General features: G+C 47.0%; 1 protein-coding gene across 5 annotated transcripts in view; it reads right to left on the bottom strand.

Annotated features, from left to right (window-relative positions):
• Positions 1 to 10,233: 10,233 nt before the first annotated feature.
• PDE8A (phosphodiesterase 8A) overlaps positions 10,234 to 16,032 on the bottom strand; it is a 118,945-nt gene continuing 113,146 nt past the window's right edge. For 3 of the 5 annotated variants that reach the window (XM_084772385.1, XM_084772389.1, XM_084772388.1), the window contains exons 20-22: positions 15,581 to 15,748; positions 11,748 to 11,877; positions 10,234 to 11,325 (exon numbers count right to left, since the gene is read on the bottom strand). In XM_084772385.1, the coding sequence (XP_084628511.1) occupies positions 11,192 to 11,325; positions 11,748 to 11,877; positions 15,581 to 15,748 (432 nt within the window). In that variant the 3' untranslated portion in view covers positions 10,234 to 11,191. The remainder of the gene's footprint in view (positions 11,326 to 11,747; positions 11,878 to 15,580; positions 15,749 to 16,032) is intronic. The other 2 variants (XM_084772387.1, XM_084772386.1) reach the window with 2 other exon arrangements.

Genomic DNA, 16,032 nt, shown 5'->3' with positions numbered 1-16,032 from the left:
CTATGGGGCCTGATGGCTCTGTACAAGTAGAGTTTGGTTGTGTCTCAGAATCACCTTGGAGTCTGTTTTATCCAGAGAATTGATCTGGGGTAGCTGCTCTTTCAGTTTTGAATATCGTAAATTTTTTTAAGCAAGCAAATGTAAAAGAAGAAATAGCGAGCAGCAGGTAGAGAGTATCAAGTCAAGCTGAGTTTCCAACTGTGAGTCAGGCCGGGCAGGGCCAGCGTTTCCCCTCGTGTGGGGCTTCCACACAGAGCCAACAGCAAGCAGCAGATAGATAAAACATTAAAGCTGGCGCCTCTTTCATCAGCAGCGACGGCTGGGAATCCCTGCCCACAGAGCAGTGTTGAACCCCTCTGCGGATGAGCTTCTGGCTGCTGCTGGTACTGTGGGATGGCCTGGAGCAGCTTCTGTTGGAAATGGTTTGCCTTCGAGCGGTTCTCAATGGCTCAATGGTTTCCAACATGAGTTGTTTGCGCCTCTCCTTTCTCCCTATTACAGGGCCAGGGGCCAGCCTGCCCTGAGACAGGAAGTCTTGGAGGACACTGTGACAAAGCAGCCCATCTTGTTTTCAACAAGCCCAAAGGCACATGACAATTTAAAATATAATTATTTTACAGTTTCCCATAGGAGAAATTATCTCACATATCCACCACAATCAGAGTAGGGGACAACTGGCTTACAGGTCACTGCAGAACTGGTTTGACTTTGTTTTTACTTGGCAGCTAGGAAGCCCCAAGCTTAAGCTGCTGTCCTCTTCCTGTTCCTGTAATTGTGGTACATTGTAGCAAGGCTTATTCTTGCATAATCTTTTGCTCTAATTTTATGTACAATTCTGTCAACTATGTTATTGGGGGAAATATGTGTTAACTTCAATGTTAATACTCTTTTAGGACTACCTAACTCCACACTCAAAATCACTAGGAGGGGAAATGACATTTTCTAAAGTCTTCCCCTGTTGAAGGTCCCACTCTACCTAAGCAGTGACCTTAAACCAGGTTCAAAAGCTGGGTGTGGCCCAGTCCTAAGACCCCAGCAGCTGTGAGGTGGAGTTCAAGGGCAGCCTCAGCTATATTAGACTCTTAAAAAAATAAACAAAAACCACAAACAGTGCTTACAGTCCTAGCATGCAGGAGGCACCACATAAAACTGGCATGGGAGTGCCAATCCATAGTCCCAGCCCTGGGCTGGGCTTGATAATACACACCCTTAAGCCTGGATCCCTCAGCAAGGCCAGCCAGGGCCATATATATAGTGAGACCCCATCGCTAGAAGAAGAAAAAGTTCTCAGCACCAGGGAAGTAGAGGAAGAAGGATCAGAAGTTCAAGGCCAGCCGGGTGTGGTGGTACACGCCTTTAATCCCGGCTCCCAGGAGGCCGAGGCAGACAGAGCTCTATGAGTTCGAGGCCAGCCTGGTCTACAGAGCTAGTTCCAGGACAGCCAGGGCTACATAGAAACCTTACCTCAGAAAACAAACAAAACCCCAAAGTTGTTCACTGGAGGCTACATAGGACGTTAGGGCCCAGGCTGGGCTAGAGACCGTATCTCTAGAGTCCAGATCAACAACAGCAAAGCCCTGAGTGTTTTGGAGGTGACTTGAGGTGTAAGATCAGAAACTGGTGCTTTATGTAAGGTCATTTTCTCTGTCATGAAGTTTTAAAAGGTGTATAAGTGTTCACAGGTGTGTGGACTCACATGTGTCGGGGTGCACTGGTGGAGGCTTGAGGCTGAGGTGAAGTGTCTTCCTCCGTTGCCCTCAGCCTTGTGTACTGTGGCAGGGTTTTCCCTTGGGCCTGGCCTTGCCTTTTAGTCAGGTGAGCAGCTTGTTCTGCTTCTCGCAGGCGAGAACTGCAGTCCCCTCACTTGCCAGTGTTTCCATGGGGTCTGCGGATCCGGGTGCCATGCTTATACTTTTGAGAGTGCTTTTCCCTGCAGAACATAGACACCAAAACCCCAGGTCATCTACTTATTTATCATATATACACAGTGTTCTGCCTGCACGTACACCTGCACACCAGAAGAGGGCATCAGATCACATTATAGATGGTTGTGAGCCACTATGTGGTTGCTGGGAATTGAACTCAGGACCTTTGGAAAGCAGCCAGTACTCTTAACCACTGAGCCATCTCTCCAGCCCCACCACATCATCTTAAAGGGAACAAGAATTAGTTTGTTGTGGAGCCATTTTGAGTGACCATAGCCTAGGGATACAGATTTGGGTTACCCCAAAATCAAATTCCAATACGGAAGCAGTTTAATGAAGTTTTAATGGTTTTACAGAACAAAGTCATAAATCAGGGCACGGTTAATGTACATCAGAGAGACAGGTACAGTGAGATGGAGAAGCTTCTCCACAGGCCCAAGACGCTGATGACGTTTCTTAGCTTTTGGATTGGTGGGAGTCAGTGGTCTGCCCGAGTCAATGGATTCCAGAAGGTTTCTCTCTTAGTCATAAATGTTCTGACACAGGTGGGCAAGGAATGGCAGTTCTGAGGCTAGAACTACCCTGAGATTAGGCAATTAGCCACTGGACCTGCAACATTCCAACCTCCCCACAGGACTGGAAAGTCTGTTCAGCCTACCTTCCAGCTGTGTGATGTACACTGTGTCCTGGACAATAAATAGCAGGGCGCCTTGATCTGTGCAGTCTGTGCAGACACAATTTCTTTTCAGTTTTGGTTAGCAAGAACCATTCTTATTCCTACTGCTCCCAAAATTATTTGTCTTCCCATCCTCAAATATGTTAAACAGTTACCCCTATTTTTATTTATGTGGGCATGTGGAAGGGTATGTACACGGTGTAAGTGTTCGTGGAATCCAGGAGAGGGTGTCAGACCCCTGGAGTTATAGGTGGTTGTGGGTGCTGCAAACCCTGGAAAAGCAGTGTGCCCTTGACCACCAAACCATTTTCCAACCCTACTCTTATTTTTAGAAAGTCTGTTCAGCCTACCCTCCACCTGTGTGACTTACACTCTGTCCTGGACAATAAACAGTGCAGCGCCTTGATCTGCTCTGCCCCTCCCGCCTTGTTCTTCCCACAGTGCTGTTCGTGGCCCCACGGTGAATGCTAGTGCTTCCTAGCTGCTGAGTGTCCAGCTTCCCTTCTAGATTAAACAGGGCAGGCTCCACCTGCTGGGAACCTAGCCTCGCAGGTGGGGTTGGAGGCTGGGGGGCAGGGTGGTGAGTGGAAACATCCTTTCTGCAGAGAAGGCAGGGATTCTGCCGTGAGGATCAGAGAGGCAGGGGTGCGCCTTCCCTGGGATGCCAAGGCTGCAGGAGCAGAGCTTTCTGGACAGTGATGGCTAGGGGGCTTTGTTTTCCTTTCTAACAGGCTGCACAGCCACCAGCGTGACAGTGGCCTGATGCTTCCTCTGGACACAGCAGGATGAGACAATTGTTACGTTGATTCAGCTTCTTCCTGGCTTGTGTGAGTTGATGGAGCCCAGTGCCTGGTCCATTGTTTCTGCTGCCACCAGGGAGGAGGTTTCCCTGTGACTCACCAGCCACTTCTTCCAGCAGCTGCCTCTTTGCAGAAAGTAGGGAAGTCAGCTTCTCCCTTCCTCCTACCCACCCTCCCTCCCCTGCCTCTCTCTGCAGGGCTACAAAGCCTGCTCCAGGGGAGGTCAACATCACTAGTCTTTCTCCAGTAAAATCTAGGGCTTATTCCATGCTTTTTTATGTCTGCTTTTCACATATAAGAGTTAGCATTGAGCTGGGCATGGTAGCACACTCCTTTATTCCCAGCACTCCGTGAGTTTGAAGCCAGGCTGGTCTACAAAGTGAGTCCAGGACAGCCAAGGCTACACAGAGAAACCTTGTCTTGAAAAACAGGGGCTGGGTGTGGTTGCATACACCTTTAATCCTAGTACTGGGGACAAAGAGGCAAGAGGACCTAAGTTCAAGGCTAGCCTGATGCTTGCTCTAATGCCGTGGTGAGGTTGTAAGCAGACTTCTTGCTTGTGCCAGGCACGATGGCACATGGCACATGCCTGTGAACCATCATGGAGGGGTGGACCTGTGGTGGCTGAGGGGGGAGGATGGTAGTACTAGGCCAGCCTAATTAAATGGTGAGGCCCCCCATTTGCAGCAATTTGAAAGACCAGCCAGCCACCCATGCTGCGCGCTGTGTGTGTCTGTGATTCTGTTTTGCAGCACTGGGGTTGAACCCAGGGCCTTGTGCATACTAGGCAAGTTCTCTGCCTCCGAGCTCTATGTCCAGCCCGCTTGTTTTTTTGTTTTTGTTTGTTTGGTTTTTTTTTGAGACAAGGTTTCTCTGTAACAGCTCTAGCTGTCCTGGAAATCACTCTGTAGACCAGACTGGCCTCCAGCTCACTGAGATCCACCTGCCTCTGCCTCCCAAGTGCTGGGATTAAAGGCGTGCGCCACCACCGCCCGGCTCCTCCTCTTACTTTTCATCTTGAGATAGGATCTCATTAGCTTGTCCAGGCTGACCAGGCACTCTGGAGGCCAGACATGCCTTGAACTGACTTCTTGCCTCTGCCTCCCCAGCAAGAATTCCAGGCTTCTACCACTAGTAATTTCTGGGGTCTGTTTGGCTGCATTTATTCATCTGAGCAAGGGACAGCGCTTCAGTGATCATGGTGTCTCTGTCGTCATATGTTGCATGCCTAGCCCCCTTTTGTTCATTTTCAGAAGACTTCCCTTCCTAAACTGTTTTTATACTTTCAGCAGCACAATTATACCATTTTTCTACATGCTAACTAACCCCTTCTCCAATTTTCCAGGGTTGGGTGCCCTGCAGTTCAGTTCCATCCTGACACAGGTGCCAGCTTAGCCCTAAGGCAGATGGCTTTTGAAAATTGGGCCCCCATGACCCTGCATGGCTGGTGTGAGTTGGGGCTTCCACAGCCCAGTAGTCAGGGCTGATAATTAGCCAACCTGTATCCCAGAGCCCAGAGCATCCTTTACCAACCCCCCAGGAAGAACTCCAAGAGTACAAACACACTGAGCAAAGCGGGGAGGGGCTGCGGAGCCCCTGTCAGCTGGTTCATTTCTCCCCATCTGATGTGTTTCCTCACCAAGCCACTGTGGACTAAGCCACTGTTCACTGGTGACTAGCCCAGTCTCTAACTTGAGGCCAGGGGTAAAGCTAACCATGCCTGGAATCCTCAGTTACCAGCCACCTCCTGAAGCAATCTGCCACCCACCCGTGCCCACTTCAGTCCCATGAGAGTGGAAGATTTGTCTGTTTAGGAAGCTCCACGGGATTTAGGAGCTCCAAGCTAGGAACTAGGGACAAACTCCAAAAATCCTCATTTCTAATTGTGTCCACTCTCACACACTGTAAGAACACTACAGTGATTCCAGTTTTGAATCCTGCTCAATTCCTAAAATAAGGTAGGTGAAGGTGACATTTGTAATAAATTTGTGTATGCATGATGGTGCTGTGTATGTGCACATGGTGCAGGGGTGTGTGCCTCACTGTGCACGTGTGTGAAGGCCAGAGGACATAGTCTTGTTCAACAGGGTCTCACTGAACTAGAGCTAGGCTGGAAGCCAGCAAACCCCAGGGGTCCTCCTGTTCCCCTTGTCCCCACCCCACCCCCAAATGCTGGGGGTGTGTAAGTGTGTACAAGTCACACCTAGCTTTTTATGTGGTGTCTGAGATTTTGAAAATAAGATATGCCTGTGCATCTATTTACACTTTTTCTCCCAGGAGAATGTTGTTCAAAATTCAAAAGTGACAAAAAAACAAGACAAAACAGAAAAGCAGAGACAAGCCCTTCCTTTCGTGTTCTCTGGTCTGTTTCCTTCCTGTGGGCAATTGGTGGGGTTTTTGTTGTTTTTAAATACACACCTGAAAGCTTAAGCATCGTGCTGGCTTGTTTTATGTCAATTTGCCACAAACTAGAGGCACTTGAAAGGAGGGAGCCTCAATTGGAAAGAAAAATGCCTCTGTGGGCAGGGAGGGTGTGGTGGCACACCTTTAATCCCAGCACTTGGGAGGTAGAGGCAGGCAAATCTGAGTTTGAGGCCAGCCTGATCTACAAAGTGAGTCCAGGATAGCCTGGGGTACACAGAGGAACCCTGTCTCAAAAATCCAAAGGAAAAGAAAAATGTCTCCATAAGATCTGACCATAAGGTGTTTTGTTTTGGTTTGTTTTTTAAAGACAGGGTTTCTCTGTGTAGCCTTGGCTCTCCTGGACTTGCTTTGTATACCAGGCTGCCCTTGAACTCGCAGTGATCCACCTACCTCTGCCTACAACTGGCATAAGGTATTTTCTTAATTAGTGAGTGACAAGGGAGGGCCCAGCTCACTGTGAGTGATGCATCCCTTGGCTGGTGGCTCTGGATTCTCCAAACCATAGCAAGCCAGGCAGTAAGCAGCACCCTTCCCTGGCCTCTGCATCAGCTCCGGCTTCTAGTTTGCTGCCTGTTTGATTTCCTGCCTTACTTCCTTTGATGATGAAAGTGTAAGTCAAAAGCCTTTAATCCCTGCAGAGGCAGGTAGATCTCCAAGGCCAGGCTAGCCTGGTCTACAGAGCGAGTTCCAAGTTCCAGAATACCCAGGGCTACACAGAGAAAAAGTGTAAGGCAAATAAACCATTCCCTCCCTAACTTGCTTTTTGGTTATACTGCTTGGTAGCAGCAACAGAAACCCTGAGTATTTACATTTAGACAGGCACTTTTAGGAATGAGCTTTTCTTTATGACTCAGTCTAAATTAGAGTTATGCGTAACTGTGTCTAAGTTACAATTTATGAAAGGAAACCTAGGCGCAAGGGTGCTTGGACAGAAAGCTGCTTGTGCTCTAGTTTGTATGCCTGGAGGCTAACTGGTGTAAGGCAATTCACAGGATCTGTAAACTTCCTTTATATTTCAAACTCCTACTAATTTTTTTTTTTTTTTTGAGACAGAGTTTCTCTGTGTAGCCTTGGCTGTCCTGGACTCACTTTGTAGACCAGGCTGGCCTTGAACTCACAGCGATCCGCCTGCCTCTGCCTCCCGAGTGCTGGGATTAAAGGCGTGCACCACCACGCCCGGCTACTCCTACTAATTTTTGCACCAACAATTGCATATGGTTTTGGAAATTAGGAAACTTTTATGCAGATGCTGTCAGTGTATCTTTGACTCTTGAGCTTCCCCCAAATGACATCACAGCTCAAACTCATTGTACTGGCTAATACATTTGATTGATATTACTGGGGAAAGGGGTTTAAGACTTAAACCCATAACTGCCTTGGTTTACCTGGGTGAGGAGTGGAACTGTGGCTCACTACTCTATAACGAGATGTTTCTGGGGCAGCTCTGTCAGAGAGAGCCGGTTCCTGTGGGCACAGGCAGGATTCAGTTGCTTGCTGACTGTCAGCTGTAGGCCTCCACAGAGCAGCTTGAGACATGGTAGCTGCTTTGTTGGACTAAGCAAGAAACCAGTGGGCAGTGCCACCTGTAGTAGGTTGACTGATATCCCCAAAATTGTGAGACATCTTTCAGTTTGGGGTGTTCCTTGAATATAGTGACTGTTGTCCTTGTGAGGTAAGGGGACACAGACACACATGCAAGGTAGTGTGATGACAGATGCAGAGACTGAAATGACGCACCAGTCAGTCGAGGGACAGCAGGGTTGCTGGCAGCACCACTAGCACAGGCAGGAGGCACAGCATGTTTCTTCTGTGGAGCTAAATCCTGGCAGCAGTATCCGCCACTTGTGCCGTATTCTCTTGGTTAGAAGGCAGGCCCAGGGTTGTGACTAGCAAGTGGTAGGGTCACTGGGAGCCTTAAAAGCCATTTGGCACAAGCTCCCATCATCTATTTAACATATCATTTCCTTATGCTACATCCAGACTGCGTCTAGCTTTTTACAACAACGGAACTGCAGGCAGAGGATCCCTCCAACATCTAATGAACATTTGCAAGCCTAAGCCATAAAGTTGCTGAGTTGGGGGCTTAGGTTTTTCCCAAATTGTTCTTCAAAGTGGTGGTAACAACTAAGCGTCCACTACTGGTGCGTGAGAGTGTGTTTTCATACTTTGGTATTTGCTGTGGTCAGTTCTAGATCATGCCAATCCATAACATTCTGGGTGTGGATACTATGTAACTGCTGTGGGTCATCTTCAAATCAGGGCTGTGTTCTTCAGCCTTATTTAGGTCTTTCCTAGAATTTATAACCTTTGTGGATATTTTCTGTTGTGACTTCTCAAGCCTATGGTATAACTTAAGACCACTTCCTACATTTTAATATCAGAAGGTGTCTTTATACAGATGCACATTATTTATATACATGCCTCTCTGAGTACCTCTTCCAGTTTGTGTCCCCGCGCGGGCAAGTATCTATCATGGCGTCTTTAACACTTAGCTTATCTTTTGTATGCCTGCTTTCCTCCACCCCCTCCCAGAAGTTTACCACCCCCCCCTTACCTGTGATGAGCGGTCTGCATGGCTGCGGCTACCTGTGCTCACCTTTGAATGCCACTAAGTGTGTCTGTGCTGGGCGCTTCCTTTGTTTTGGAACCGGAAGCCTTTTGTCTTCTGGCAGTTGAGGTGGTCTCGGCTCTACCTGAGCGCCATGTCCTGTAGCTAACTGTGTGGTGTGGATTTGTTTGGTGTGTGGCTCTAGTTTAGGGTCTACTAAACAGCCATGTCTTAAAGTTCTCAGTTTGGGGCTGATGGGGGGTGGCAGACACTTTGGAGTGGGGGAGGGTAGTCTGGCTTGGAGGGGCGTGTTCCCAAAGAACACGGCAGACTCCATCCTCCGCTCTCACTCAGCTCCTCACCTGAGCACCACCACCACATGCCCAAGCAACCTCTCCTTTTAACAGATACCGTCGTTTCAGACATTAGAGTAATGGAAAGCTGACCACACACGTGCTCACAGTGCCCTTTCAACCTGAGGGCTGCATCTGTCACATGGGACCAAGCTCAACCCTTGCCTTGCCTACTGCCTTTGTTCTTCATCCTGGATCTCTTAGTGACAGTCAGGAGTGCTGACTCCCGTGACTCTTAGCTGTTTGCACTTGTCTCTGCTGCCATCTTATTGATGCCTTTGCTCTTGTTTACATATTCTGCCTTTAGTGTATTCTTCCTTAGTAATGTCTGTCTTCTATGAGACCCATCCACAGGTTTTTGCTTGTTTCCCTGACTCAACCTGGGTCAAGACCCCTTTGGGGGGTCACATTCAGACATCCTGCATATCAGATACATGCATCGCCATTCCTAACAGTAGCACAAGCACTGTTGTGAAGTAGCAGGAACATACTTTTATGTTGGGGGCACCACAACATGAGGAGCTGTATTAAAGGGTCTTAGCGCTAGGAAGGGTGAGGACACTGCTCTACAATGTCTTGTCTGGTTCTTTTCAGGGTTTATTCTTTTAAAGTATCTTGTTTACTTTATAATCCTTATTGCTTCCCTTAGCTCTGCAAAAGTGTTAGGCATGGTCATCTGGGTGGTTTTACTTTGTTTGTTTGGCTTCTTTTTGATTTGTTTGTTTTGAAGACAGGGTTTCTCTGTGTAGCCTTGGGTGCCCTGGACTCACTTTGTAGACCAGGCTGGCTTCGAACTCATAGTGATCCACCTGCCTCTGCCTCTGCTGGGATTAAAGGCGTGCTCATTTGAAGTCTCATTCTCGCTGTTCTGCTTGGAGCCTTTGTGGTGGAAACCCCCTGCTTGCCTTGCTGCCTCTCAGCTCCTGACAGCTGCGGCTGCTGGCTGTTTCTTCTTTGCACTAGGAGCTAAGATGTTTCTTCCTAGCTTAGTCCACAGTTATCTTAGGCCATGCAGGACAAAGGCGCCTGTGTTCTCTTGCACAGAGGAGTTTGGTCATCTACATGCTGTTCTGGCCCCACAGGAGCTTACAAACTTGTTCAGTTGCTAGTTTGTTCTACAAATACATGTTTATTCCTAATTTAGAAAGACTACTAAGCCAGGCATGGTGGTGCACATCATTAATCCCAGCACTCGGAGGCAGAGGCAGGCGGATCTCTGAGTTTAAAGCAAGTCCAGGACAGCCAAGTCTATCACACAGAGAAACTGTGTCTTGAAAAACCTTAAAAAAAAAAAAGCTGGGCGTGGTGGCACATGCCTTTAATCCCAGCATTTAGGAGGCAGAGGCAGGAGGATCTCTGTAAGTTCGAGACCAGCCTAGTCTACAAAGAGTCCAGGACAGCCAAGGCTACACAGAGAAACCCTATCTCAAAAAACAACCACCGAAAAAAGAAAAACCTAAAAAAATCTTAATAAAAGAAAGGTTATTAGATAATGCCAACAAATGACTTCTTAAAAACAAATAAGTTTAATTTCATCCAGAAAAAATACAAGTTTAAAATGAAACACTTTGACATGTCATTAAGTGTCATCTTTATGGTATTTCTGCTTATTCAAAATGTGAGATAGAACCTTTATGCATTTCTAGAATCAAACATCCCATGTTAGTTATAAAATGCCAACCACTAAGTATCCAGGCTTGCTGTTTTTATAGGGCATATTTTATAGAAACTGTTATAAAATAAGGGAGGCTCTTAAAAATTGAATTATAAAATTTTATGAAAAAATGGTCAAATCCAAATTTTTCTCTGAGAAGGCACCTCCAAAATGCATGAGATGGCAGCTGCTGCTCAGAACCAGGTCTGCAGTGGCTTCTCTGCTGCTTGCTAGAGTGAGGCTCACCAGCACAGAGCCGGCCCACCAATAGGAAGGGTTTAACATACTTCCAAAGTGTGATAAAATGTCTCATTTTATATTTTAAATCTGCATTATGAAAATATGTACACCAAATCATTCACACTTAGTATGAATTGTGAATTTGGTTGTAGCATCTGAAGTTGGCTTTGAAGTATTTTTAAATTCATAGAAAATGTCAAGCATCTAGTAAAATAAATATAACATTTAATAATTGGGATAATCAACCTTAAATTTATCTCGTTTGCTAGTCAATTTGAGAGAAGTCACTTCCAGCAGTGTTCTACAGCGAGCAGCCACACCCCCTGACGACTCTGCAGGCTGAAGGAATGAGCAGAAATGGTCGAGGTCAGCGCCAGGAGAGCCACGGCGCCTCTGCAGGGCTCCTGGGCCTGTGCTCACACACAGTGGATACAAACCATAGTCCTTGGGCGCCTTACTTAAGAGCCTTGCAGCAAGTTCACGCTGTGGTGTCAGATGGTGGCCACAGAAGGTGGAAGTCTCTCCATGTGCTTTCAGCAGCTCTGCAGATGAGGGGGCTGTGGACCTCACACTATTCTGGGGGGGGACGGAGGCTGCGCAGCTTCTTCTCATCCAGTCCTTTCCAGTACTTGAAGTTGGTATCTAGGTGCTGCATAAGGTCAGGCAGGTCAACAAAGGCTGGGGAGAGAAACAGGGATGCCGTGTCTTCACACGGCCTTTCTTTATGGGTTTGGGCTTCCTCATTTCCTTCAGAGGAATGGGATTTGGGCCTCCTACCACAGTGCTGTGCCCTGGCCCCAGCATTTTAAGAGGGACAGAAGGGATTGGTAGTGATAAAATGCCAAACTGGGGAGACGAACATAGGGAAACCTGCTCTCCGCCCACCTCCATCCTGCATCTGCAGGCATCATCTCTGTAGCCCTGCCCCCTGAGCATAGCCCTCAGGGCACAGGAGCTGGGGACATCCTTGGGCTCCTCTTCTGGGTACCCGTTACTTGACAGGCTTGTTGCCTTCCAGTATGGCTTCTTTCTCTCCATTCTACTTTGAAAGTCTAAGCACTGCACACACATGCTACTTACTATTTAATCAGTGGTCCCCCTTAAGGAAGATGTGCTAAGTTCCTTACCATCCCAAGCATCATACATGTCTGTGATGAAGTAATCAATGAAAGAGATCTGAGACTTGGGAATGCTGCAGGTGTTTCTGTCGAAAACTGGCATCACCACAGGCAAGTCCAGCCTTTTCTCTTCATCAGTCTGCAAAGCAGAGAACCCTGTGATCTCAGATGTGAGCCCCACCCTGCCATGGAGTGGTCCCACCCATAAGGAGTACCTGGAACAACCCCACAAGCTGCCTTGAGAGGCCAGTGTAGCACTAGCCAAGCAAACTGGTCTGCCAGACACCAAGCTGTTCCCAGGCTGAGGCTCTTGAGGACATCCCAAACATCTCAGTAGCTAGAAGCTTCCTTGGTAATGTTCCTCAGGTCCTGTCACTACCCACCATCCTCCTATCCACAAATGCCCCATGTGCCCACACCGGTAACATAAGAAGCAAGCAGAAGCATAGCACTGCCCCAGGACGGGCCTAGCGGCCACTTCTCAACTACAGCTGTACTGTTTGTTGAGAAGGCTATAAATAGACCTATTAACTTAGTTAGGAGACTGCACCAGTCCTAAAACCTCCCAGGGGAGAAAAGGCAGGAGAAATGCCTCACCCATAAAGCCTAACAAAAGTTTACAAATCAACATGGTGGTGCAGGCTTTAGTCCCAGCAGTTGGGAGGCAGAGACAGGCAGATCTCTGTGAATTTGACAACAGCCTGGTCTACACTTAGGAGTTCCAGGACAGCCAGAGTTGCATAAAGAAGCCTTGTCTTGAAAAACAAAGAACAACAACAACAACAAAAAAAAACACACCAAAATCTGAGAACATTTCTAGTTTATTTTAGAAAGCCAAAGCTCCCTAATAACAGACACTGAAAACAAAGCCTACAGGCCAGTATTCTTTCAGGTATTGATTGATAAAAGTCCCAGACAAGACCCCGTACAGGTTGAGCCTGTACATGACTGTGTGGCTTTCCTAAGCGCAGGCGTGCTTCACTACATGTGGCGCACGCCTTTAATCCCAGCACTCGGGAGGCAGAGGCAGGCAGATCCGCTGTGAGTTCGAGGCCAGCCTGGTCTACAAAGCGAGTCCAGGACAGCCAAGGCTAAACAGAGAAACCCTGTCTCGAAAAACCAAAAAAAAAAAGAAAAAAGAAAAAGAAAAAAGAAAAAGAAAAGCAAACTGTGTTAGCAGAGCAAGGAAACAGGGTATGGTGGGGCTAAAGCCTTAGTACTCAGAAGGCTGAGGCAGGAGGAGTACTCTGAGTTCATGCCTATCAGCTCTGGCTACATAGTGAATTCCAGGACAGGCTGAGCGACAGAGTAAAATGATACATCTGGGGTGGTGGGGAGAGCTGGGCGTGGTACACATGCTTTTAATCCCAGCACTCAGGAGGCAGAAGCAGGCAGACCTCTGGGAGTTTGCAGCCAGCCTGGTCCTCAGTGAGTCCAGGACAGCCAGGGCTACACAACGGAACCCTGTCTCAAAAAAGCTGCAGGTCTTGGGATTTATAGCTGGGGAGAGATGGCAGAGTGCCTAGCACGCATGAGGCCCTGGGTTCAATCCCCAGAACCAGATTAATGGAGCATAATGGTCCTGTAAGCCCAGCACTCAGGAAGCAGAGGGCAAAAGGGTCAGCACCAGGGGGGACGGGGCACACATGGCTAACCTCACAGCAGACCGAGAGGTAATGCCAGCCTACAGTGTTAACAGTGACACCCTAGCTTCCTGTACGATCTGAAAGGTAAGTCATATGTTACAAGTGTCACAACACAAGAGAGTCTGCTCATCTGCTTACCGGAGTGACAGTAGCACTATCTCAGTTATGCAGCTGAGATGACCTTGAACTCCGAATCCTCCGGCCCCCAACTCCCAAGTGCTGGGATTCCAATTAGCACACAGCCACACCTGGTCTCGGTAGTTTTTTAATTTTTACCTTTCTGCTGGTATGTGCTAGGATACCATTGTGTTTTATAAAAATTTCTCTGATGATGTAAGGTATTTTCTCATGTACTTACCAGCAATTCATACTATGTTTTGTGAAATGGCTACTGAAATATTTACTTACTTCTGACTGGGTGGCTTGACTTACTACCGTGATGGCTACATCAGCCTGGGTACCGTCCTTTGTCTCTCTACACGTCCTGCATACTCATCTTTAGCATCACTTCTTAAGCTTTGATAACATCTAATGTATTTTCTTTTTTCCACGGCTGTTATTTAAATCTGCCCACTTCAAATCACTAGGGAGGTTCTGCTGGAGAGTCTCCACTCTCATGGCTTAGCTTTCCAGTCGAGTTAATGATCCTCCTGTGAACCCAGGGCTCGGTGCCTGAAGCCGGGGAGCTGTGGTTCCCTCTGCATAGGTAGACATTGTCTTTCCAGAGCCAAATGGAAAATCTCCTTCTTATATTTGAACGTAGGATAACTTCCTATTTATTCATGTGCTCTTTTAATTTCTATTAGTAAATTTATTTCTATGTAATTTTTGCTTTTTACTGCTGTTTTAAGTTTTAAAAGAATAGCACTATTTTAAGCTTTACTTTCTGGTTGTTAGTATATAAGACACAACAACTTTTATATATTGAACTTATTATCCTATATGATCTTATTACTCCAATCTAATTACTAGTGTAACATTCTATGCCTTGGGAAGTTTTACACACACCTTCCAAAACAACAACAGTAACAACAATAATCAAAACCAACCAAGCAAAACAAGTTATCTGCAAATTTTAAGATGTATTATTTTCTGTTTTCTAAACATTTTGTCTCTCCCTTGTGTAGTACAGTGAATAGAAAGACCAACAGTGTTGAGCAGAGTGGTAAGAACAGGCCCCAGCCTTGTCTCCATTATTAGGGCCATAGCATGTGGTTGTTAGGTGCACCCTTAGCTATATCTTTAGGCCCGGCACTCAGGAGCCCAGGGCGGCCAGGGCTGCACAGAGACCCTGTCTATTCCTAGCCTGCTCAGAGTCCCTGTGACAGATGGATACTGAGTTTTCATCCTTTCTGTAACTGGAGCAATAACCCTAAGATTTTCCTCTGTTATTCAAGGAATATGGTAAATTATTAAAATAAGTGACTTTCCTAGTATTCAGCCAACCTTGAGACAGACCTCCTTGAGAGACAGACTGTGATGCTCCCGTGGTGTTGCCTTTGTCGGGTTTTGAAAATGGGTAAGAAAAGCCTCAAAATGAGTTGGGAAAGGAACAAGCTGCCTCCTTTCCTTTTTCATATAATTTGTAAGGCTGGATGATTTCTGCTATAACGTTCAAATCATCTCTGTCTAAAACACTAGTTTAGGCTGGCTGTTCTATCGGTTGCTGACTGTGGATGACTTTTGATTCTGCCAATATTACAAGCTCACACATTATGGCTATAGCTTTTCTCATTAGAAAATGTCCTACTATTTCTGGCAGTACCTTCTTGTCTTGAGGTCTTTTATCTGAAATTGCTATGGCTGTTCTACTTGTTTATAATTTGCATACATGTATGGGTCCACCATCTGTCTGTCCTTTATATTTAAAATATCTTTTCTAGAAGGGTTTCTCTGTGTAGTCCTGGCTGTCCTGAACTCACTCTGTAGACCAGGCAGGCCTGGAACTCACAGAGATCCACCTGTCTCTGCCTCCCGAGTGCAGGGATTAAAGGCATGAAAACAATTTTTTAAGAGTTCTCTTTCCTAGTTTTAAATCCGTAGTCTCATGATATCCCCCGCCCCACAACTCTGTATGTGTATTGTATGTGCATGCATGTGAGCGTGTGTGCGCGTGCCTGTGTGAGTATTTGAGTGGGTGTGCATGTGTGTGTGTGTTTGAGTGTGTGTATAAGAACTTAAGATGCAGCATCTTACCTGACAAAAATACTCTTCTGAAATACGTGCAGCCCACTCGATGCAGTGCTCTAGAGGGCGGCAGGGGTTGGACACATCGGCACACTTAATCATCATTCGTTTGATGAGAGCCCGGTTCTCTGGAGTCTTGAGCGCAGTGTTTATGTCTTGCTGGTTTCTGACAGTTTCCTGATCCATGAGTAGAATTAAAGTAATCAGAATGGGCCCGGAGCCCAGATAGACACCTCAGCAGCAAGGCTTTGTGAGCACAGACAGGCTAGCCAGGGTCTGCACAGCCGAAGGTGTCATCGGCACGGCACCTGCATGCTCTGAGCCCCGGGACTGGCAAGGATCATCTCCTTCCCTTCTTTTCTTTTCTCTCCTAGGCTCTCTGCCCTGTCCCTTCTGCTCTCTCTTTTCCTGTTGGAGAGAACTCAAAGGCTGGGTTATTACTTTTTAAAAATCTTTTTAGG

Source organism: Acomys minous, assembly GCF_964271855.1.
Source record: "Acomys minous genome assembly, chromosome: 2".
Taxonomy (NCBI): domain Eukaryota; kingdom Metazoa; phylum Chordata; class Mammalia; order Rodentia; family Muridae; genus Acomys; species Acomys minous.
This window is presented reverse-complemented; position numbering and strand designations above follow the sequence as displayed.